The 25270-nt window shown below is 49.0% G+C and overlaps 1 protein-coding gene across 2 annotated transcripts in view; it reads right to left on the bottom strand.

The window, feature by feature from the left end:
* Positions 1 to 3172, bottom strand: part of TNS3 (tensin 3) — an 82476-nt gene extending 79304 nt beyond the window's left edge. For both annotated transcript variants that reach the window (XM_081885198.1, XM_081885199.1), the window contains exon 1: positions 3138 to 3172. In XM_081885198.1, the coding sequence (XP_081741324.1) occupies positions 3138 to 3157 (20 nt within the window). In that variant the 5' untranslated portion in view covers positions 3158 to 3172. The remainder of the gene's footprint in view (positions 1 to 3137) is intronic.
* Positions 3173 to 25270: the final 22098 nt, after the last annotated feature.

Raw genomic sequence — 25270 nt, 5'->3', positions numbered from 1 at the left:
GCACTTAAAGTTAAAGGTAAAGGGACCCCTGACCATTAGGTCCAGTCGTGGCCGACTCTGGGGTTGCAGCACTCATCTCGCTTTATTGGCTGAGGGAGCCAGCATGCAGCTTCTGGGTCATGTGGCCAGCATGACTAAGCCAATTCTGGCCAACCAGAGCAGCGCACGGAAATGCTGTTTACCTTCCCGCCGGAGTGGTACCTATTTATCTACTTGACTTTGATGTACTTTTGAACTGCTAGGTTGGCAGGAGCAGGAACCGAGCAACGGGAGCTCACCCTGTAGTAGGGATTCGAACTGCCGACCTTCTGATCAGCAAACCCTAGGCTCTGTGGTTTAACCCACAGAGCCACCCGTGTCCCTAGGTGCACTTAGTAATCACTTAAATCCAGTTCCCACCAGTGACAGGCTGCTTTCTTCTCTGAGTACAGTATATAACTTTATTCTAACAAGTTTCAAGCCTCAGGCCTCAGACAAGCTCTGCACAGGCCTGCTTACACAGATGGCAATTAAATTAAGTCATTACTAATGTCTCATAGATATTAGTAATGACTTAATATGCAAATGGCAAAAAGGGGAAGGATGCTCCAGTACAATCCCAATTCCCGACACAGTTGGAAGAGCTGTACAGCACAAGGCATTGCCGATATGCCAATGGACAGGAAGTTGCATCTGCCATAAAACTGAATTTCTCCCCAAGCCTTTCAAAAATGATTATATTGCAAGTGGGGGGTGGGGTGTCGTACACTGAAGACACCATTTGACACCTTCCACCCTGACCAGCCTCCACGGCTGCAATTACTGCCATGAAGCACCTTCTGCAAATGCTCTTCTGTGGGCTTCTGCTTTTCATGGATGCTTGTTTGCAGAAGAGAAAGGCTGTGAGAACAGTTTATATTGCACATCCTCTCAAAGGGGCCAATGGAAACATCTTGTTTCTTTCGATCCCACGGCACTGCTCATCTGTGCCTTTCAAAGCAATGTTTGCAAGCACACCCAACCGCCCTAATAATGCTGCATTTATTTGCTGACCTGGAGCAGAATGGGAAAGGATCTCTCAAGGCTAAATATTTATTAAAGCCTCAGAGGGGATGTGTTGTTCTTTTTCCACTTCAGCAGCAGCTGTGTAGGTCTCCAGAGAAAAGCGCAGCAGCTCACTGGGAAAGCTTTTATGCAGTGAGAGACAAACAGATGTACTGCCTGGCCTGGCTTTCTACCAAACATTGTCCTCTCAATGGCTAGCAAGACCCTCCCTCTCCAAACAAGTTCTACAATACTCAATGCTTTCTGGTAAAGGGAATGGATGGGTAACTAGGGTTACCAACCCAAGCTGCCAGGCTGATTGCTTCTATTCTTTTTAGCCAATTGTTGTGCCCTAATTCCTCTTCCCATTCTGGTGTTACAAGGCCCACTAATTTAATCCTAAATTGAATGAATATTCCAGTCATATAACGTCAAGTCATGTTTGCATTGTAACCACTTCTATGAATATGTTACTGTGTTTCTTACATGCAAACTGGGGTTCTCATGCTACATTTATTGTTTGGTATGATCAACAGGATCTGGTAATCAATATCTGTTGCTACGAAGGCAATTTCAGCCACCTGTAAATCTGACTTTAGTATAGTGAACAACTCTGCAGAACTAAAATGGCTGAAAAGCAGTGCTTAGCTGAGATGCCTGGATTGCAGGGGGTTGAACTAGATGACCCTTGGGGTCCCTTCCTGCTCTGTGAGTCTATGATTCTATGCTTAGCGTGGCAGCACCTGCACTTTGGAACTACCCATTGAGATCAAGCAGGCACCTTCATTGTACTGTTTTCCCACCCTGTGGCAGATCTGGACCGGGGGTGGGGAGGTTCTTCCTAAGCCCAAAGTTGCTATGTTGGGAAAACAAAATGCAGAAGCCTGTCTGTATTCAAGTTGTGTGTGTGGCAAGTGTGTGTGTGTGTGTGTGTGTGTGCATATGCACACTTTGCACACAGGGCCCTTGGAGGGCAGCCTAACCCTCAATGTGGACTAGGGCCAAAACATGGTTAACCACACCATTTATAATGCAGATTCCCCCTCATATGAGCCCAGCAAAAGATACACACCCTCAAGAAGGGAAGGATGGCATAGCTGTCAACTTACAGATTTGAAAATAAGGGGCCAGCAGCCTCGAAAACAAGGGATCAGCAGCCAAAATAAGGGATTTTCCAAGCACAGGTATGTTCAACTTCTGAGCCCCTCCAAGCCAAAGGCAGAAAGCCCAGCCAGCAGCCAAATGAAGCTTCAAGCTTCGTGGTTCCCACAGCGCCGCAACCTGGCAAAGGGGATGCAGCAAGGAAAACCACCGTCACCTCTCCGCTGGGAAGCACTGAGCAAAGGCGAGTCCCCAGGCAACGTGGCCGATTTGATCGGCACAAGGCATGCAAGCTCCACCCCCCAGTCGTTCTTAGACTCCTTATTGGGTGAGCAACGCAGCCAAGCAACACAGTTGGAGCCTCTCTCCTCCCTGGCCGGCAGGGAGGGAGGGAGAGGAGCTGCTTCCTTTGAAACCCAGGAAATTTAAGGGACATTATCAATAAGGGACAGCAGTGGGACACAGTGCTGGGATAAGGAACTTTCCCAACAAATAAGGGACGGTTGACAGCTATGAAGGATGGTGAAATGGATGGTGAAAGACGGGGCAAATGCAGGGAACCGCCCTCCGACTGTGGTGAAGGGAGGGAAGTATGGTCCTTGCCTAAACAGAAGTATAAGGTAAAGGTAAAGGTACCCCTGCCCGTACGGGCCAGTCTTGACAGACTCTGGGGTTGTGCGCCCATCTCACTTAAGAGGCCAGGGGCCAGCGCTGTCCGGAGACACTTCCGGGTCACGTGGCCAGCGTGACATCGCTGCTCTGGTGAGCCAGAGCCGCACACGGAAACGCCGTTTACCTTCCCGCCAGTAAGCGGTCCCTATTTATCTACTTGCACCCGGAGGTGCTTTCGAACTGCTAGGTTGGCAGGCGCTGGGACCGAGCAGCGGGAGTGCACCCCGCCGCAGGGATTCGAACCGCCGACCTTTCGATCGGCAAGTCCTAGGCGCTGAGGCTTTAACCCACAGCGCCACCTGCGTCCCAACAGAAGTATATGAGAAGATAAATTAAAATACCTTTTCTGGGATGGTTGCATTAAAGCAGAAACTTTATCATCAAAGAATTTTCATAGCAAATCTATCTAGGGCTTGATCTGCACTGTTGAAAGAAGGGAAGGAAAAAATTATATTGTTTTCGGGAGTAGCTTTGCTGCTCTGAAATCAGGATATTGCATAGATTCATACCAACTGAATCACGTTCTGGGTTAATTGGCAAACGCACTCGATTCTAGATCTGATAGGGCCATTATTGTTTTAACATGGACATTTTTACAGTAGTTGCCTTGGGAATCTTTTTTCATTTTGAAAACTGGCCAAAAACGTATTAAAATGTGGATGCTTCTTTCGCTGCTCCATCAGGACAAGACAAGTCCTGACCCTCGGGCACATTTTTTAAAATGAGTCATAGAATCAATTAGCACATTTCAACCTTAGGTGGGTAATTAACTACATACTTAAGGAGTGGGGGGTGGGAATTGCTATGCAACATTCTCCTCATTTTCAACCAAGGTTAGTTGCATTGGTAACTGAAGCTCCATTGAGTGCCAGGAATGACTTTCTGCCCCTGGTGAAATGCTCCACCCACCTGACATTTACTTTGAAACCAAGGACAGAAAACAATTCTAACCCTGGAGACTTCCTGCCTTTTCTTGTGCTTTTAGTAGGATCCTGTCTTCTCCACTTCGTATTTTAATCCAGCCTTACCTCACCGTGTGCCCTCCAGACGACTGAGTCTGGCCCCTGCAGTCTTCATCAGAGGCCCTTGTCCATGTGCCACACAAGAACCTTTCCAGTGGTGGCCCACCAGGTGTGGAATGCTCTCCACAGAGAAACATGCACTAATGTGATCTATTCTTTTTGGTGTTTGGGTTTTATTCATTTGTACTTATTATGTTATTGAATGAGCATTTTAGGTATTTTGTATTATATTTGCATTGTTTTAAATTTTCTGACTTTAACTGTTTTTATCCATTGTATTTTATCTTGTAAGTCACTTCAAAACTTTTTAAGTTAAAAAGTGACCAACAAATGTAATAAATAATAATAATAAAATCATGATTTGGATTGCAAGTCCCACATTCCCTGACCACTAACCGCTTTTGCTGGGGCAGATGGAAATGGTACTCTAAAACATCTGGAAGGGGTGAGTTTGGGGCTTTAGACGTAGGCAAGCGGAAGACCTGCTTCCTCTTACCTGGCAGACACACCTGCAAAGGGAATGTATGCAGATATCACTACTCCTATACTTCCTTTCCCACCCTATAAACAGAAAAATCAGCATTTCGTTTTATTTTATTTAACTCTTATCCCAAGGCAGTTTACAAAATCCTGAGATTCAGTTGCATTCCACCAACTTTTCATACTTTTTCAGTATTTTATGGTATTTTAAAATCATAACAATATTAAAACAAAGCAATAAATTGTAGCAAAGAAGCCCAAATGCAACTTGAAGTAACTCTGTGTCGATATTTCTTTCCTTCAGAGAATAGATTTGGTAGTTATTCAAGACAAGTCTAGGCATCTTTGCAATGTCTGGAATGATACGTTATAAAGTATATATATTCTGGAAAACTAGTGTATTCAAAAATGATTACTAGAATCTTCTTCTGACACCTATGATTTATAGCAATGACTGCATTTTAAGACCCTTTTCACAATGTTTCAAAATCTTATTAAAATGTATGACAAGCAATTAGTACAAATTACTGATAGATAATTACTTAGTCAACATATCTATGGTGGGAAGTTCAGATTGATGAACAAATGGCACATTGATATATTGAGTTTTTAAAAAAGTGTTTTTAAAGTAGGGGTTGGCAAACTTACCGAGCCCAGGCGGGTTCACTCCCCCACAGACCTCTTGCTGGGCCGGAGCGTGTGCAATTTCCGCACATGTGCTATTTCCACACACACTTGGAGGAGGCACGGAAGAGGCATCCGTGACTTCCTGCAGCCCATAGGAAGCCGCTCCAGCATAGCGGAAGTGAGTCCCCGTGCGAGGAAGCAGTGCCGTGCCGTTTAGCTCCACACGGGGACTGACTGAGCTGGTGGCAGGGGCCGGGGCCTTAGCTGGCCTAGGGGCCGTTGTTTGCCAACCCCTGGTTTAAAGTGATACTGCTACAAAACCAGCTGATTTTTTGAAAAACGGAAACTTGTTTTAGCAAGAATTTCTGTTGAAGATGCTGCTGGAGAACATTCCTGATTGGCGGCTCCTCCAACAGGAAGGCTCAGGCAGGTCCCCTTTTGCTGCCTCTCTAGGGAAGGAGGAGTCATTCCTTTCTGCAGACTAACCTGCAGAGCCGACAACTCCTGGAGGCCTCAACAGTCATGTAACTGGAACCACAACAAAGACAAGAGTCCCACAATTACAACTCTACAGAGAAGGGGAAAAGGGGAAGAACAAGAAGACAAAGGGTAATGTAATAAACAAAAATGTGCCCTGATTCCCTTATGGGGGGCACAAGAGCCCTTCTAGAGTCCTTCGTAGGTTCTCCATCGGTCGGAGAAAATAGCAGAGGCCAAGCAGAGAATATTGAGAAGCAAAGCGGCTTGTAAGCCTGATTTTTATTGAACTGTTGCAACAGGATGCTCCCCTCACATGCAGGAAAGGAGGAGGACCCCAAACAAAGGTGTGCCCGCCCTTATATAGACATTTTAAATTGCCTGCCTTGGAGTCCAAGACCACCCCAAGAAACATCATACCTACATCACATACCTACAACAAAAATCTGAGAGTGTTGTTTATCTCCTGTCCGGCAGGGTACCTGTTAATGGTTACTTGATTGGATACCCTGGGGAACCTGGCCAGTCTTTTGTAAAGACAAATACTTAGTTCCTGAGCCAGGTCACAGGCTCACCCTATTCATACACAGACATAGCCTTAAGACAGGATTTGTGAAGGAAAAGACAACTCCTCCCTCCTTGCAGAGAAATCATTTGGTCAGTTTGGGAGTCAAAATGGTTTCAGGGCGGTCTTCCTGTGCTGCTCCAGACATGTGGTCCACACATCTATGTATGCGCTTGGATGGTACATTTATGACCATTTATTATATATATATATATATATATAAAACCTTAATTTTTTTTATTTCAGTAACAAAAAGAACTTCCCCTATAAGAAAAAGTGGAAACCTCCAATAAAGGAGCAGCCGCCTAAGAAAGGCTTTGACAGTATGTGAGGTGGCAGAAGAAGCAATCAGCCCCACAGCAGAGGAAGGAGAGCTGGGCAGAATGTTCTCCTGCATCATCTTCAAACAGAAACCCACAGCAAGGCCAATTTCTGTGTTTGCCAGATGCTGCTGGAGGACATTCCCATGGCGATTGGGCAGGCATCCTCTATGCTTCTCCCTGGCATCTCACAGTCTTTTTAGGGAATCTTCCCACTGAATACAGTCTCCAAGATTAGGAAGAGTTGATTATATAGTGTCTATGGAAGGTGAGAAGGCAGTTCACACAGGTGAACTGCAGAGGAAGAGTACATTTAAAAACAACCAAGGCTGCCTCCCTCCCTCAGGCAATGAGGAATAGGCCATTCCAACTTTCTTCCTTACAGAGGGACCTGTGAAGCTTCAGAGGGACACAGATGCTCTCACATTCAGAGGCCTGTCCAAAGACAACAGCACAGCCCTGTGGACACTCAGGAGATGCCATCTGCATCCAGTGAGGAGGAAAGATATTAAGTTTAGAACCACTTATAGGGAGCCAAAGAAGGCAAAAAAGCTTAAGAAAGCAGAGGGTTTCAGAGGACCTTGAGTGTTCCTTCTGAAAAGAGGCCTCATCCCTAACAAGAACATCCTCCAGCATCACCTCAATTGCAGAGCTCCTAATCTGCTTGAGGAATAAGCAGGATTTCCACTTAAAGGACCTTAGTCAGCCCAGATTAAAGACACAGATGAGATGCAGAACAGCTTCCATGCTCTCTTTATCCCCTCCCCCCCCCCAGTGCTCCCAAACAAGCAGGCTGTTAGCAGGCTCACAACCCTGAGGGATCCTGTGGATATGCTAATTGCATAAGGCAATTTCTCTGGGTGCAGTTGCCCCCTTGTAGTAGTCATGGGGCCTCTTCTCCTTTTCCCACAGGTACAGCTCACTTACTTGGCAATGGATCACCACCACATGCTGAGAGTCACTGTTCAGCCAGAATTCTATAGCTTTGCAAATGGTGCACAACTTCTTAAGGGGTGGAGCGTGAAGGTCAGGCCAGCCCCCACCCAGAACCTGGAAAAAGGAGGGCTCCTTGCTTCTGATTTACCTGCTTGATAGATTCTATTTCAGAATATAAAGTGTTCAGGTCTCCTTGCCTTCTCTTTCTGCCTTTAGAAAGCTCCTCAGTGTGGAGAAAGGACACAGAACTTAAGATGCTTCGGTTCTCTGCGAACTCTGTGCAAGTTTACAGTCCGCGCTGGCCCTGATGTTGGGCAGGGTGAAGCAGGAGGGGCAGATTTAGATATACAGTGGTACCTCGGGTTACATACAATTCAGGTTACAGACGCTTCAGGTTACAGACTCCGCTAACCCAGAAATAGTACCTTGGGTTAAGAACTTTGCTTCAGGATGAGAACAGAAATCATGCTCCGGCAGCGCGGCAGCAGCAGGAGGCCCCATTAGCTAAAGTGGTGCTTCAGGTTAAGAACTGTTTCAGGTTAAGAACGGACCGCCAGAACGAATTAAGTACTTAACCCGAGGTACCACTGTAAATGGATGGTACTGGTGAGACAACAAAATGTGCATTTGAGGTGATGATCTAGGATAGCCCGTTCCCCTGTGCCAGCCTTCACTTGAGGTTGCAGTCATATATGAAGCAGCCCATGTATGATATGTTTGTGCTCAGGGAGGGCTGCGTGGAGATAGGAGAGGTCCGCTCCTGTTAAAAGAGCATGAGCAGGGTAAAGATGAGGCAGAACAGGGCTTTGCGGAGCCTTATTGCCGTTCCCTCCGCAGTGGGCAGCTGTGAACATGTGAGAATGGACTGAAGCGTGTTTTATCGTAAACCACCTTTCAGATCAAAGGATATTATTTATGTTTAAAACAAAACAAAAATGTCATGGAACTCTACGGCATTATCAATTGTGCAAATATAACAATAGGAATAATAACACCTTGTTACAAATAAGAATCAGCACATCATCACATTTTTTGAAAAAAGGGACAAAGTTGTAAAGAACCATTATAATCTAAACATGCATCTATTAATTAGGTAACACAAAATACTAATCCGTCTTCTTAAGCAGATAACAACACATGGGATTCTGCCTTCCAATTAGCATGTCTCACATTTTAAGAATCCTAAACCTCAGACAACACAATCTTTGCAATGGTACCCTGTCAACCATTTATCTATGCCAATGGAGGTTACCCTGTGGCCATCCAGGAGCTGCTTCCGTGGCCCACATCCCTCCAGATGTTCCTGAATCACAACTCCCATCATCCCTGACCATTGGCTGTGCTGGCCAGGCCAGACTAGAGTGGAAGTGCAACGAGGCCCAGCCACCCCCAGCCACGGCCTTATTCAGCCAAGCATCGACAGCTGGGATTCAGGAGCTTTGCTGTTCTGATCCAGGCTGCCATCAATGCATTTTGCAAGAGAACATTTCCTGAGAGTGTTACCTTTTAAACGAGCATAAAGGAACAGTTCAACCCATAACAAAGTTCAAAGCGCATTTAAGAAAAAGTGAAGGCTTAAAGAGCTTTAATGTTTGAGCCAAGATCAACTGAACAAAGTTCACCTGTCTTCCCACTCTCTTTGTTCACCCAACAGCTCTTCAGGGGAGGTTTGTCTGGGAGTAAGGTGCAGGTGGAGCCCAGTATGTACAGCTGCTTCAAGACATGGCTGACGCTAGAGGAGTCACTGCCACATTTTGGCCAGATGGCTCAGTTTGCCCATCTGCATCTCAGCTTATGTGATGAGCTTGACCCTCACACTGCCCATTGGCCTTTGAAGGCCTCCTGAAGTGAAAACCTTCCAAGAGAGAGATGGCCTTGGGGAAGCAGGAAGAACTGAATACCTCATAGGCTCAGATTCCAGAATTAATTTTAGAAATCAGCCCAGTTAAACCAGCTTTCAGGAGAAATAGATGACACAGCAGAATGAACCTATAAAATGAAAGACAGGGGAAATCTTCTTGTGCCTATACATAATGCATGTATCAACACCACGTGCTCTCCCACTGCACAATGAGGACTGCAGGTAACGGATGGCTTCAATGAGCATCTTAATGAAAACTCCAAAGCAGGACAACATATTTAAAGATGGAAATTTTGATACATGCTGAACACCACCTTGATCCACTCAGACCACATTTTCAACATCTCACTCAATTTTGTCAGCCTTAATTCTTCCCATTTTAAAACCATGTCTTATTGCCTTGGTATACTTTTAACCCCTAGGTGTGAGAGACAGAGGGCTGTTGAGAGCTCAGTGAGGTTTTGGTTTGACCTGTGTTGTGATTTTGGTCTTACATTACTTTACTTACTGATTGATTTATCACATTTTATTATAAAATATTGTAATTTTTGCTTGATTATGTCCTTTACCACTTTGGCAGCCTTTGGGTCAAGGAGCAGTATATAAATAAACTGTAACCAGGTTGCCTGTGGCTCCTAGAAGCTGTCAGCATGCAGCAGTGGCCACAATCCCAGGAAACAGCTTCGACTGCCAGCTGAACCAGGGGAGGGTAGCCAAGGGGTCTCAAACCCTCGGGGAGTTAGGGACTTCCCTGCATGCGAAGACGGGCTCTGCTGGATTGAGCAGATGAGACCAAGAGTGGGTGAGTCCAACGGTCAAGAAAGCAGTTTCCGCCCGTGCCATAGAGGGAAGTGAGGGCAGATGGGGCTCGTCCGCCTGGGAAAGGAGCCCATCTAGGAGAAGGAAAACTCTGATCCTAAACCTTCACCGCCTGGCAGGACATCTTCAGGAGAAGAAAAGGCTCAGGAGGAAACCCTCCACAAATCCAGGGTGGAGACAGTTGGGTGGCGCCTTGTCCGCCTCCTTCTAGCAACTCCTGCAGCCAAGCTGGTGCCAAACGTCTGGCTCTGCTTTCTTTGGACCACAATAGCGTGGCTGAGAGCGGGTCTTGTGTTTGGGCTGCCAGGGCCTCTGTACACAGGCTTGCGCCCCAGGGAGGTCTCTCTGATGCTGCTAATGCAGGGCTTGGACTTCATCCCTGGAGGCGCACTGCACTGTTTCTTGAGATGGACGCCAACGATAGCTTCACAGTGGGCATAACTGCTAACTATGGTTGATAAGCCCCCTGACAAGAGAGAAATGGAGAGTTGGGGGGTAACAGAGGACAAATGGAGTTCTATGCACTTATCCTTCGTTGCTGTGGAGCAGGGGTGGAACATCATGTGTGGCCCTGACCTGGTCCCAAGCACGGAGAATCCAAAGGACAAACAAAGACTTTGAGGAGCAGGCAGGGATCTCTGATACTAGATGCTGAACTAGAAATTGCAAAAACCTGGAAGCCGACGGTCAACTTAATTTTTGAGCAACAGCTCCAGAGGCATTTGCATATGGTGCTTGTAGAAAAATATGCTCACTGCACAATTGTCAGAAAGAAAGGCAACATTTTGACTTTTTAGCCACCTGAAACCCACTCATAGAACATGTTAAGGGGCATAGACAATGTCCTTATCTTTTGTCTGACTCCCTGAGGTTGTGGAGTACCGGCTGAAGTAGCTTTTGTCCCCAGCCATTTGCTGGCATGCCCCACATCTTCCGAGTAAGGGGGACCCACCTTGTTACCACCCCCCCAGAGTGGTGCAAACCAGAAAGATACTATGCATGGGAACTGAAATATAATGGTTGTGCCTTTAACTTTTCTGGTTATGTCTGCTGCTGTGCACAAGGGGTGTGGGACTGAGTTTGACCTTAGCTTGTCTAACAAGCAACTAGAGCAAACAAGAAAACCTCAGATATCTTCAGACAGAGTATAAAGAACCAAATGACTCCCTGCTAACGATGGAAAATAGCCTGTAATTATATTGCAGAGGTTATCTTGTGATTTATTTATGTTTTGTGCTACATTCGGAGGCAGCCTTTTGTAACTGTTCATTCATCTGGAAAAACTTATTAGGAAATATTTGTTTCTGTGTAGCTAAATATGTGCTCTTTGCGCGAAACGGGGGGGGTGAGGGGGGGGAGAAAGAGCTCTGCATGTTTAATTGACAGGGGGTTTGATGATCTCACTGTTGAGAGAGTATTTATTCCCAGGGATTGGAGTTGAAACAAAAGCCAAAATATTTATTGGTGAACTTTAAACAATGGATATTGGAAAACTCTCACAAGATTACTAAATACCGTGTTATGTACTGTGCTTAGTCTCAACTACGGGTTCCAGCCTGCTTGTTGTGACAATATGCAGTTTAAGATTAACCACCAAACTGCACTCAAAACTAAACTCCAAATTGAATCCTGGCAGCAGCAATCATGGTCAAGATAACCAATATATTTTCTTATATCAGTGTTACACCCCCAAAAAGGTACAATTAGTAAGCAGTTGCTGCCTGTGCAATTAAATACATTTGCTCAATGCAAGCAGATAATGTCACACTATAGTAGTTGGTTTTCTTCCAGCATAACATGCCACTAAGCCCCAGAAATGAAGAACAGTGGAAGGCTGCATTTCACATGTGGCACAACGCTGCCCTCCTCTGTTATATCACCAGTTGTTTGATTAAGAATACCAAATATTGCGTTATTTTCTGTGTCTTTCCTCCAACCCTTGCACTACAAGCATTTGTTTCTGCCCCTTTTGAAAAGCAAGCGCTCTGCGTCAAGGAGAGAGCCAAACAGCCTCAGAACTGCAGCTGAACACCAGAAAAAACACCTGTTTTAAAGAAGTGAATGCTCCCCTTCATAAAGCGGGAAATCTTATTTGCTTAATACTGTTACGCGCTGCCCCTCTGAGCAGCGTAAGGTTCCAGGGGCGCCAGTTGTGTTTACCCAGGTTCTGTGTTTCCCTTTGGACAATGAGGCGAAGCGGAGATTGTGGTGTCTTTCCACATATATACTACCTGAGCCTGGGATGGAGGGGCTTCCAGCCTCAGACTCCAAGAGGGTCCCGCTTCTCCCCATGTCAGGGTGGCCAGGACTTTTCCTCCAGCCCACATCACCCCCAGGAAGCTCTCCTTCCAACTCTCTACACTCTGTCTTTTGAACTGAGCTGAAAGTGGGTCGCCTCTCATTTGCCCTCTAGCAGAGAGCCACTCCCTTTCTTCCAGTTAAGGACCCATCACTAGGCTTGCTTGCACTTTAACATACTAAATCCAGTGTCTGGCGCCCAGGAATTGGAAGGGGATCCCAGGCACCCCACAAACCCATGACAATAATATCACTTTAAGAGCAAAATCACAAGGGACATACAGTGGTACCTCGGGTTACATATGCTTCAGGTTACAGACTCTGCTAACCCAGAAATATTACCTTGGGTTAAGAACTTTGTTTCAGGATGAGAACAGAAATTGTGCTCCGGCAGCGCAGCAGCAGCAGGAGGCCACATTAGCTAAAGTGGTGCTTCAGGTTAAGAACGGACCTCTGGAACGAATTAAGTACTTAACCCAAGGTACCACTATAGTTCCAAATGTGTATTAGATTCCATTTAAGGCTGACCAGACCAGAGGAGCATCACACACCAAGGCACAATGTTTGGGCTGTGACATGTTCTTCTAATGAGGCACTCATTTTGCCCCATTTCCTCAAGTGCAGGATTTGGCACATTCTATTTTGAATGTTGATTATACACTGACATCAGAAATTGTTATTTAGACCCATGTTTCAGGAAAATGAAATTCTGGGCTGCTAAAAAGGAACTGGGTTTTCCTCATTATGTGGCACAAAGGGTAGCTTCCTTTGCAGAAAAGGCTGCCATGCCAAGGGAAAAGGACGAGGGCACAATGGCTGCAAACTGCCCTGAAGTTTTGCAAGCAAGAGAAATGAACCTTGATATAAGCTTATGATGTTTTGTATTAAATAAATAATGTGTGTTGTTTTAAGAGTATGCTTTATGCTTTATCATGAATTTTGAATAGTGAGTGAGTAGTGATTTTTAAATGTAAGTTTATGTAAATTTTGTTACCTGGTTGAAATGCTGTTATCACACTCTGTGCTATGGTCTAAGGTGGTGGTTCCAAACTTTTGGGGGGGGCACCCCCTTGGTTCCATAAATGCATCCCCAGTGCCCTACCCTATAAAGACCACTTTTATTCAGAATAGCAGTTTGCACAACCCATTAAAGAAAAAAATAAAATTCAGTCATAATTCATTGCACATTTATTCAAAATCCAATTAAAACTATTTAGTTTAATTAATTCAACAAGATGAACTTGATCCAGTGATGCTAGCTTTTCAATGTTGTTTATACTTTCCGTGCCCCTCCATCCCCTTGCATCGTAGCCCCCTAGGTAATCCCACCACCCACCAAGGGAGCACTGGCCTTAGGACTAATGCCATAAAGGTTCCTTATTTCGACCAGTGCTGCAGTGTGGCAGGAGAAGGGCCGGAAGTGAGCCTTTGCAATCAGTAGGTATTTCTGGCCCAGCTTCTTCTAGCAATGCCTACAGCATCCTCACCCCACTGCCTGTAACCTGAGATAGAGCTGGGTTAAGCAAAAAGCTCCCTCCTTGCAGTGGCAAAGTTCCTAATGCCCTTTTCCTCCTCCCTGTGCCCATTTCAGGATATCTTTTCAAGCCAAACGCTCACTTCAGACAGCACTGGGGGGCGGGGTAGCTGTGGAGAGGGAAATGTAGCTGCTCAACATGGATGGGACAACTGATTGCTCATAGGAAAGGCAACAAGAACAGGTGAAAGGAAGTATAAGGTGGTGAGAAAAAGAAAGAACTGAAACGTGGGAGAAGATGTTGGCAGAGAGGAAACAGCAACAGGGAGACTGCTGGTCTTTGGAGGGCTGTGAAAGAAGGCGGCAAGTCTGAGAGAGGGCCGGAAGGAGGCAAAAAGGCAGAAGGTGAGAGAGAAGAGAGAGGAAGAAAGGCAAGACCAAGACAGGTGACGTGAGGAAAGGAAAGAATGATGGAGAAAGAAAGGAGGCAGCAGAAGGAACAGGAAGCAAGTGGAGATGCAGATGAGGAGGGACAGCTGAATCCTTCTGGATGTCATGGAAGCCCTTTTGGTAAGAAAATGCAACCAGAATGGTGGTAAAGATGACCCGGCCTCTTGCACAACATCAAAGACAAGCTTTGCTGAAGAGAAAAACCCGGGGAAGCAAAGAAAAGACACAACTACTAAAAGGGTCCAAATATTTCCTCAACAATGCATGAAAGATGGGCTTACAGTCATACCTTGGTTCTCGAAAGGAATCTGTTCCAGAAGTCCTTTCGACTCCCGAAAACTTTTGAAAACCAAGGTGCAGCTTCTGAATGGCTGCAGGAGCTTCTTGCACTCAGTCAGAAGCTGCATCGGACAATCAGCTTCCAAAGAACATTTGCAAACAGGAACACTCACTTCCGGGTTTGCGGTGTTTGGGAGCCAAAACGTTCGAGTCACAAGGTATTCGAGAACCAAGGTACGACTGTACTAGTATTGGAGGGGGGCGGGAACAGCATCCCCGTCCGTCAGTGTGTGAAATGTAGCAAGACACAAGCAAATGAAAGTTTGAAATTTAGAAACAGAGCATCCAATTATTAAAACAAACCTGTTGGTTGAGGGGTTTCCCCCCAAAATGGACACACTGTTTTCTGAAGAGCAAAGAAACCTTGCTCCATCCATTGCACACAGAGGAGCACTAGCTAGCTTTCCCGTCTGTGGCCACTGTCACATGCTGACGGCTTCTTAGAGCCACAGGGGAGAGCTGAGTTCAGGGTGGGGACCAAAGGTGTCTCCCACTAGAGGTCCCTCCCTCTCCTTACACCTCATACACCCCGTAAACATCAAGGTGGTGTGCCACTATAGCACATATAGATCATCATTAGCATTACTGGCCAATCAGCTGTAAAGGCCTGTAGGTATAGAAAGGTCTTCCAGAGACATCTGACAGTCACAAGCAGCTTCTCTGAGGAGCCTTCTCTCCAGAGGCAAAGTCATCCACAGCCATCCATCGCCTTCCTCAAGGATTAAATCCTCCACTTCCTTTTGAGACATGGAGCCTCGATCTCACGGCCAAATAGGGTTTGGGCTTAGGGTGCTCAGGGCCATCATCAGTGTCCCAAACCGCACACGGGAATGATGTCTGCCTTGGAACCAGTACAGTCTATGGAAACAGCCCAGTGGCATCCACCACTCGCTGCCTTTAGCTGGCGGGCAGTCTCCAAAGCCTGGCAGTGGTCAAAGAGTGGGGCTCCCCATGCAGGCACCCCAGAGAGCGAGAAAGTGGGAGCCGGCTCCCCAGGGCAAGGAACCGAGCAGACGAGCAAAGGCAAAGGCTGGCCCAGAGGTTTTTGCCCCTCTTCCTCCTTAAGGGACACCCAGGGGCTGCTGGAGTGTGTGCCACACGGAATGGAGCTCAGAGCTCTGCAAAGATTTCCACCTGCACCCTCCGTGGCCCCTCGCTGGCAGCTCCCAGTTCTAGCTCAACAGTTCCCGATGGGACCAGCAGGATGGAGCGGGCAGGCGGCTGGGCCGGGGGGCGTCTGCACGCGTCACCCCCAAACCTGCTCCCCCAGAACGTTCGGCAGGCAAACAGGCCCCAGTCAAGGAAGCCCACGCTTGGTAAGGCAGCATATACTGCTGGCTTTATTTTCAAAAACCTATTTCAGCCATCTGCATCTCACGAAAGAGATTAGAAGGGAGCATAATCGAAGTGTACGTGCACGTTGTTCATTTGCACGAGCAAAGAGCACACGTGCCCCACAAAAGCCTTTCCCTTTCCAGAATCCCGCCGCGCATTTCTTGAATTCGCCCCACACTGGGAAGCAACTGCGAGAAGCAAGCCGACAACAAACTTAATGTGGGAGAGCAAAGCGAGGTGGGCTGAGATTTCCTTGCAGGAAGGAAGGAAGGAAGGAAGGAAGGCAGCGCGCGTCCTGCGGCGCCCCGAGCGCCGGCTTACCTGCTCGCCTCGCCCTCGCCAGGCGCCCCCGGAGCAGCGCCCGCCCGCCCGCCGGCCGGGAGAAAGCGCGCCCCGCGGCTCCGGTCGTCTTTCCGTTGCTGCTTTCCTCCCAGCCGCGCCTGCAGCCCAAGCCGGGCGGGGCTTGTGCCGCGCCGGCGGCCCCTGGAGGAAGCGCCCTGCCCGGGAGGGGGATCCGGCCCCCGGCGAGGCAGCCATCCCCGCCCCCGCGCAAGCATCCCCGAGAGGTGCCCCCCCCCCCGCGATGCGTTGCCTCATCTCATCTAAGGCAACTGGATGCTTTTCTTTATTCTGTAAACTACCCTGTGATCATCAGATGAAGGGCGGTATAAAAAAAAATTAATGATAATTGCAGCCATGGTTTCCTCTGGGTAACATGATTTCTGATTTGGAAGTAAGACTGTCGTTCAAGGCACACTTAGTTGAAAGCAAATTTAGAACTAAATTTAGTGGAACTTGCTTTCAAATAAGTGCCTATGATTGCAGCTTTACTTCAAAACAGGAAATAACTTTATCTGGAGAAAACAACAGCGGCATTTGTAATCCACTTGCTGAGCAAGAAAGTGATTTGCGTACATGTACAAGGGGTGGATCCCCATCCCAAACTGCAGCTTGGAACTTTCTCCCCACCCCCACCCCTTTTTTGCTGTTTAATTTAGTGGGAGGCCCATTCAGACAAGGACAAATCCCTAATTTTGACATTCATTTCAAAATGTCCGAACAAATTACCCAACACCTACTGACCAAGTCAAGAACTTTCTTTCTAACACCACTACCAGAGTTTCAGCAGAGGAAAGGTTTAAAAGGCCTTGATGGGTGGGAAAATCCTTGTGTTCTTTTCATTCTGCTTTGTCAGTTGAGAACTGACACAGGGGAAGATGATTTCGGTGGTGGCATCTGGACTTTCCCCTGCCTGCTTCGCACCAGGCAACTCCTGTTTTGAAAGTCAAATGCTGATGGCAGACGAACTGCACAGGGGACCTTCCTGCAAAGAAAACATCCTGCTTTTCCACTTCCACTTGACACTGCAGTTTGCAAAGCCTTCTGGAGACACAGAACAAACAGCATGGACCCACACAGACAGACAGACACACATTCTGCCAGAAAAAGAGAAGGATGTTATTCCAGGGCCCACCTATGGCAACATAACAGTTTGCATCAACTCCCAAAGCTTTTAAGTACAGGAGAAAACATGGTCCAGCTATTCACGGAGTGCTAACCAAAATATTGTTTCTCCAAGCACAGACAAAGCACACTTGGATTGCCTTGTAATTCATTCAGCTTAGGGACGCCCCCCGCTGTGCCTGCCACATCACATAAAGTTGAGGCTGTGTAGTGGTTTAGTGAAATGTATGTTCTGCCTTCTGACGCCATTCTCTACTCCAAGGGAAGGAGGGTGGCTGCATGATTCATTCATGCCTTGGGAGAGACATTGGACTCCTGTCAGTGCCAATTTTTCATTTTTTTAAAAAAATGTTATTTCCATGGCTGATTGGTGGCCACAGAATCTTAGCAAGTGTAAGTATAAATGAGAAGAGTTCCTAAAGTTAAGGTTCCTATGCCTGAAAGGAAAGAGGATTACAAATACAAACAGGCCTGGTCCTTCTTTTACTGCTGTAGATATGAGAACAGGAAGAGGGTGGGAGTGTTTGAATTCTGCAGCTTCCTTGTGGTTTTAAAGACATAGATCTGTCACCGGACAAATCCGAGGGCTCCCTTGGACAAACAGAGACACCAACCAGAGCAAGTCAGAGCAAAACAGCAGCCAGTAGGCTTGGTCTTTATTAGAAGAAAGACTGTCGCGACAGGGCTCCCACCGCCCACGAGGTGAAGCAAAATGGAAGCCCCGAACAAAAGAAGACCCTAACTTTTATTAGTTGCTAATCCCCAAACTACACCCCCAGAATTACATCACATCTACATCATGATTACATTAAAATTAGGAGGAGTCGAGGAGGGGCTACACAGGTAATCCGAGTGACCTGACACCTGGCCGGAGCCTCCTGCCTCCTCCCCACATGAGTCAATTTCAAGAACAAAAGGAGAAGGGTGAAGTTTCCTGCCCCCTGAGGGGAATCCGGTCAGTGTCCTTTGTACAAGTCTGGGTGGAATACACTAAAAGGTGCAGCTTTATTGTGTCCTTGATAGTCTCCTGTCTGGACTCATCACGATGGCTATCAAGGTAATCACGCCAGCCGGGGGGAATCGCTGTGTACGTGACTGCTCGGTCAGGAGATTATGGTTACCCAGCGTCATGTCACCCCCCTTTGGTAGTCCTTTGGATATGTAGTAAAATAAAAGTGGTCCGATAAAAATCCGTCGTACGGTTGATTTTTAACGAATATAAAACGGCGAGTACTTTGAAGTTCAAACCAACCCCAAGTTCAGGAAACAATGTAGCAAGCTCTTGATTGGATTAGTCACGGTTGAGTGAATTCGGAAACGTTGTATCAGTGAGCTGTCAAACAGGGACACAGCGAATGGCGGCTGCAGTACCAGCGCAGTCGCCACCAGGGGCGCTGTTCGCTAATGCTCATTGGTTGAAGCGGCTGTCGAGTGATCCAGAGTTCAGTCGCCCGGTCTACCCACGTTAAGAATAGGACGATGCGGAGCGCTAGAGTGGAAAGCCGTCAGGCTAGCGCTTCCTTATTTACGGAAGGCTTTTGGGAAGGTGACCCTCTAAAGGGACATCTCCCGGGCTGGGGGGGGGGAGATGCGTGTACGTGTGAGTGTGGTGCTTGTGTAATACACGTGACAAATGTGTGTGGGGGGGTGATTTCCGGTGACAGTTCCCCCCTTCGGAGATAAGATTGCGAAGGTAGGTAAACCGCGCAATCCTTCTCTCCGCACAATCAATAAAAGTCTGATATGTCATACCTAGGGTCTGGGCTGCGGAAGTCCTTCAGGGGTCCCATTTCGGTGAGGTTCGACCGGGTTCCGGGTGCCGATGGTCCATAGGTGGTTGCTAGTCGCGGGCGATGGGTTGGAAGGCAAGAGCCGCAAGTTTGGCAGCACATCGGGAAACAGTGGATAGTGCAGCAGAAGACAGCAACGCAAATGGTTACAGTAATGAGGATGAGGAGTCCGTTCCCTAGAAGTTGTTTTATCCAGCCTGTGCCAGGCAGCCAGCTCCACAACTGGGTGTCTGACAGCCCTTCGTGTTGGATGTCTTTAAGCTCGTCTGTTAATCTATGGATGTTGTTGAGGTGTCCGGTAATATTAAGGGTTTGGTCGGACACGTGGGTGCAGCACTCGGTTCCGACAAGGGCACAAACGCCTCCTGTCGAGGCAAGAACGTAGTCCAAAGCAAGGCGGTTCTGTATCGCGGTCTGCCTGACTTCCGTTAATTCCGTCAGGATAGACTGAGTGGCCGCATTGGATTCTTCCATGAAATTTAGTAAGATGTCCGTTAATTTAAGGATATCAACGTGGTTGGAGCCGGCTCCGTACGCAGGGAAAAGAGCCCGGCCATAAGTCTCGCTGTTGGCGGCTACGTCAGAGAGTTGTGACAAGTCCTTTGCCCTTTTGTTCCGCCTCCTCCCGGGGGGTAGGTCTTGAGTGACGCGGACTCCAGGTAAGATTAGGCCAAGGTAACAAGTGCCGCGGGAGTGGGGACTGGCCCATACGTAGCCGCGGTGGCCACAAACCCAGAACAATCCTTGTAAGCATGAGTCTATGCGGCCGGTGAGGAAGGTGCGGAAGAAGCACTGGGAAACCGGGGAGGGGCTCCAGGAGTCGGGCAAGGTCATAACGCGTTTCCATGCAGACGTTAAGGTGGGGTGGATAGAGGGGTTGCCTTGGTGCCATAGGGTAATTTTGCCATTTAAGGTAATGTCAATGGTGTACTTACAGGTGCTCTCGCCGATAATTTTGTCGTTCCCACTGAACTTCCGGCAAAGGTCACCTGCTGTAGGTCCGGTTAGGTAGATGTACAGTGGTACCTCGCAAGACGAACGCCTCGCAAGACGGAAAACCCGCTAGACGAAAGGGTTTTCCGTTTTGGAGGCGCTTCGCAAAACGAATTTCCCTATGGGCTTGCTTCGCAAGACGACAGCCCATAGGGAAATCTCCGGGACAGCGGGGAAGCGCAGCGCGTCTTCCCCGCTGTCCTCGGACCTCCTCCGAAGGCTGGCGGCGGGGCGGGGACAGCTCCTCCCGCCGCCGCCGGGCTTCGGAACGATGCCCCAATGCCGGGCGGCGGGCGGGAACGCCTCCCCCCGCCGCCCGCCATCGGGACCATGCCCCGATGCCGGGGGCGGGCGGGAACGCCTCCCCCCGCCGCCCGCCATCGGGACCATGCCCCGATGCCGGGGGGCGGACGGGAACGCCTCCCCCCGCCCCCGCCATCGGGACCATGCCCCGATGCCGGGCGGCGGGGACGAGGCGGGGCATGGTCTCCGCCGCCGGCGTTTAAAAGCACTCTGGGGAAAGCAGCGAAGCGCGCTGCTTTCCCCGAGCATCGGGAAGTCCGGCGGGGGTCCTTGGGATTCCCTCCCAGCCCCCGCCTTTAAAAGCACTCCGGGGAAAGCAGCAAAGCGCGGCACGCTTTGTTGCTTTCCCCGGAGTGCTTTTAAACGTGGGCGGCTGGGGGGGGGAATCCCTAGGACCCTCGCCGGACTTCAAAAGAGCTGCGGGAAGTCCGGGGGGTCCAAGGGATTCCCTCCCCACCGCCCACCTTTAGAAGCGCTCGGGGAAAGCAGCAAAGCGCGGCGCGCTTTGTTGCTTTCCCCGGAGTGCTTTTAAACGCGGGCGGCTGGGGGGGGGGAATCCCTAGGACCCTCGCCGGACTTCAAAAGAGCTGCGGGAAGTCCGGGGGGTCCAAGGGATTCCCTCCCCACCGCCCACCTTTAGAAGCGCTCGGGGAAAGCAGCAAAGCGCGGCGCGCTTTGTTGCTTTCCCCGGAGTGCTTTTAAACGCGGGCGGCTGGGGGGGGGGAATCCCTAGGACCCTCGCCGGACTTCAAAAGAGCTGCGGGAAGTCCGGGGGGTCCAAGGGATTCCCTCCCCACCGCCCACCTTTAGAAGCGCTCGGGGAAAGCAGCAAAGCGCGGCGCGCTTTGTTGCTTTCCCCGGAGTGCTTTTAAACGCGGGCGGCTGGGGGGGGGGAATCCCTTGGACCCTCGCCGGACTTCAAAAGAGCTTCGGGAAGTCCGGCGGGGGTCCAAGGGATTCCCTCACCGCCGCCCACCTTTAGAAGCGCTCGGGGAAAGCAGCAAAGCGCGGCGCGCTTTGTTGCTTTCCCCAGAGTGCTTTTAAACGCGGGCGGTTGGGGGGGGGGAATCCCTTGGACCCTCGCCGGACTTCAAAAGAGCTTCGGGAAGTCCGGCGGGGGTCCAGAGTCCTTTTAAACGCAGGCGGCAGTGAGGGAATCCCTTGGACCCCCGCCGGACTTCCCGCAGCTCTTTTGAAGTCCGGTGGGGGGAGAAGGGCTTTTCTTCCTACCCCCAGCCTTCAGAACAGCCTACTGAAGGCTGGCGGTGGGAAGAAAAGCCCTTGTCCCCCCCACCCAGCCTTCAGAAGAGGTCGGGGGACAGACTGTCCCCGGACCTGGTCTGAAGGCGGTTTCCCTAGGAACGCATTAATTGATTTTCAATGCATTCCTATGGGAAACCGTGCTTCGCAAGAAGAAAAACTCGCAAGAAGAAAAAACTCGTGGAACGAATTAATTTCGTCTTGCGAGGCACCACTGTACTGGTGGGTCAAGTTCACAGCGGTCAGGTTCCAGGATCGCACGTCAGCGGAGAGATGTTGTTGCAGGGTGAGAGGTACTCCTAGAAATTGTATGCCACTGTGAAGGTGTGCGGGAGCGTTGGCACAGATCCAGCACTCCTTGGTTGTTGTCTGTCTTGCAATTTGAGAGATTAATTTCACATAGGTGTTGGAATGCCAAGTGGACAAAAAGTCATTATTGTTGGAGTTTTCGGATACTGACAGTTCCCCCCTTTGTCGAGGTGCGGTACCCGCGGGGTGAAGTGGATCTTGGCGGAGTAGGTAGGTGAGGTTTGTGGTGAGACCTCCACATCTTTGGGGTCCAGTAGTGTCCCATTCTGCTGGGGGTGTAACTGAGTGGTGCCAGCCTTCGAGGTACGCTTTCCCGTCCCAATCGGAGGCGAGTCCGATGTCCCAGACGCAGCAGTACCTTCGGAGGCAAACTCCCTGTAGGATGGTTTGGCGGGGAGTGGAGTCCACGCGTTGGCAGTAAAATCCATGAATCAGATGGTCTGTGGGGTGATTTCTGTCAGTGTAAACTGACTCACCACCGCCATTGTCAAGAAGTGACCAGTTCAAGGGTTGTTGAGGGGTACCATCAGAGAAGAGTACATAGGAACCATTGAGGCAGTGGGCTCGGTTCCAAGAGTCATCTTTGGTGAGGATGAGTTTGCCAAGTGGCGTGTAAGAGGGCGAGCGTATAAAAAGTTCCCAAGTTTGGTGAGTGGCAAGTGTCGGTAATATGGTATGTCGAAGGAGAACACGGGTTTCGGGTAAGCAGAAATCGAAATCCCCCAGGCGGTCCGGTGTTCCCCTTTTCACCATATAAACAATTCCAAAGTCTAGATATTTGTATTCCATTTGCAATCCTGGGCATGAGCCGTGGGTGGTTATGGTGTGTTGTGCTAAGGTAGAGGTGATAGAAAGGACGAGCAGGGTGGGTATGGTAATTGCCATTGTGTATGGTGGCCGTCAAACGAAACTGTCAAACTGCGGAGCTGAAGACTGGAGCTGTCAATACTGAGCTGTCAAACTGCGGAGCTGTCAAACGGCGGAGCTGTCAAACTGAGCTGTCAAACTGCGGAGCTGTCAAACGGCGGAGCTGTCAAACTGAGCTGTCAAACTGCGGAGCTGTCAAACGGCGGAGCTGTCAAACTGAGCTGTCAAACTGCGGAGCTGTCAAACGGCGGAGCTGTCAAACTGAGCTGTCAAACTGCGGAGCTGTCAAACGGCGGACGTGTGTTTTCGGAGTTTGAGTCGAATTGGGGGTTGGTTGTCGTGGTCGTTGGCCGTGATTATTTCAGAGGTCCAATGGCTCGATGTGTCAGGTCCGGTCTGTTGGGCTCGGTTCGTGCCCCGGTCTGGTCCGGTCTGTTGGGCCCGATTTGTGCCCCGATCTGGTCCGGTCTGTTGGGCCCGATTTGTGCCCCGATCTGGTCCGGTCTGTTGGTCCTCGTCGATGCTGTTGTCGTCGTCTGCTGGTCGGGCGGGTGTATCGTAGGGCGAGTCGTCCACTGTGGGCTCGGGTGGAGAGGCGGGTTTGCAGCGGGTGTGGTGCAACCAGGCTGTCTTTTCTGCTACCTTAACGGAAGTTGGAGTGGTTAAAAGTACTTGGTAGGGGCCCTCCCAAGTGGGCTGTAGGGGTACCTTTTGGTAAGTTTTTGCTAGTATCCAATCGCCTGGTTGGTACGGGTGGATGTTTTCATCCAGAGGGATGTTTTGGCCTGAGGCTGCGTACCTGTGGAGAGTTATAAGTTGCTTTTGGAGTTGTATTACGTATTTAGTTAATTCTGACTCGCCTACTTCTAGTTCTGATGTCGGAAATCTGGTGTTATATACAGGGGAGGGTCGGCCGAATAGTAATTCGTAGGGAGATAGTTTTAGTTTTCCGCGTGGGCAGGCTCTCAAATTATGCAAAACTAATGAAAGGGCATTTACCCATTTGATGCCGGATTCTTTGCAAAGTTTTCCTAGCTGTAATTTAAGTTGCTGGTTCATTCGTTCGACTTGTCCCGAGGAAGGAGGATGGTATGGGGTATGTAATTTCCATTTGATCCCTAGGGCAGTGGAGACTTGTCGGATTATGTCTGAAGTGAAGTGTGAACCCCTATCGCTGTCTATATGTCTAGGCACTCCAAAGCGGGGTATGATTTCTTGAATCAGAGTTTTTGCAACAATGTGTGCAGTTGTTCTGCGAGTGGGAAAACATTCTATCCACCCAGTCAATTGATCAATGATTACCAGAGCATGCTTATAGCCTTGGCAAGGGGGTAGGTCTATAAAATCTATTTGAAGGCTTTCGAATGGAACAAAAGCCCATGGTCTAGCTCCGGATGGGCATCTGGCGGTATGCTTTGGATTAAAGCTCTGGCATGTGTGACAATTCTTTACAACCGTTTTAGCGGCAAGAGCTAAACCTGGAGCATACCAACAGCGTTGCATTGTGTCAATGAGTTTTTCTCTTCCCCAGTGGGTAAGTTGGTGCAGAATTCTCAAATGTTTAGGTACCCACAGTCTGGGCATTATAAGTCTTTTATCAGGAAAGTACCAAACCCCTTGGTCTAAATGGGCTCCTTGTTCCTCCCATCCCTTGATCTCCTCTGGGGTTGCTGTCTGGTACATTTCGGCGAAGTTCACATCTGATGGAATTTGGGGCCCCTGGAACTCATTATCTGTGGAAAAGGGTTGTAGGGCTGCTTCTTGCGCTGCGCGGTCAGCACATCTATTTCCTATTGAGATGGGGTCCTTCCCTTTGGTATGTGCCTTGCAATGGACTACTGCAATAGCTTCGGGAAGGTGTATGGAGTCCATGAGACGTTGCACTAGGGGGGCATGTGCAATTTGAGTACCTGCTGCAGTCAAGAAACCCCTCTGCAACCAGATCTGGCCGGTTGCATGTACTAACCCGAAGCAATACTTTGAGTCCGTGTAGATTGTGATTTTCTGTCCTGCTCCCAATTCGCATGCTCTAATTAGTGCAATGAGTTCAGCAGCCTGTGCGCTGTATCTTGCGTTGACGGGTCGTGCCTCTAGGGTCCTATTATCAGTGACTACGGCGTATCTACTTTTCCGTTCCCCTCCCACAACTTTGGAGCTCCCATCCGTGTATAGAACGAGGTCAGGGTCGGTTAGCGGGAGATAATCGAGGTCCTCCCTGGGTTTCTCTAGGTGACGGACTATTTGGGAACAATCATGATGCGGGGTGCCGTCGTCCGGGAGGGGAAGGAGGGTCGCAGGGTTTAGGGAGTTCACTCGTTTTATAGTGACATTGGATGGGCTGAGGAGAATAGCTTCGTATTTATTCAGGCGTTGAATAGTGAATCGTTGGCAACCTTGCAGGCTAAGTAGGGTAGCGACAGCGTGGGGGACGTTTACAGTTAGATCGTGCCCTAAAACTGTCTCTTGTGCTTTCTCAAGGAGCAGT

This window comes from Podarcis melisellensis (genome assembly GCF_964234715.1).
Source record: "Podarcis melisellensis genome assembly, chromosome: 13".
NCBI classification, from domain to species: Eukaryota; Metazoa; Chordata; class Lepidosauria; order Squamata; family Lacertidae; genus Podarcis; species Podarcis melisellensis.
This window is presented reverse-complemented; position numbering and strand designations above follow the sequence as displayed.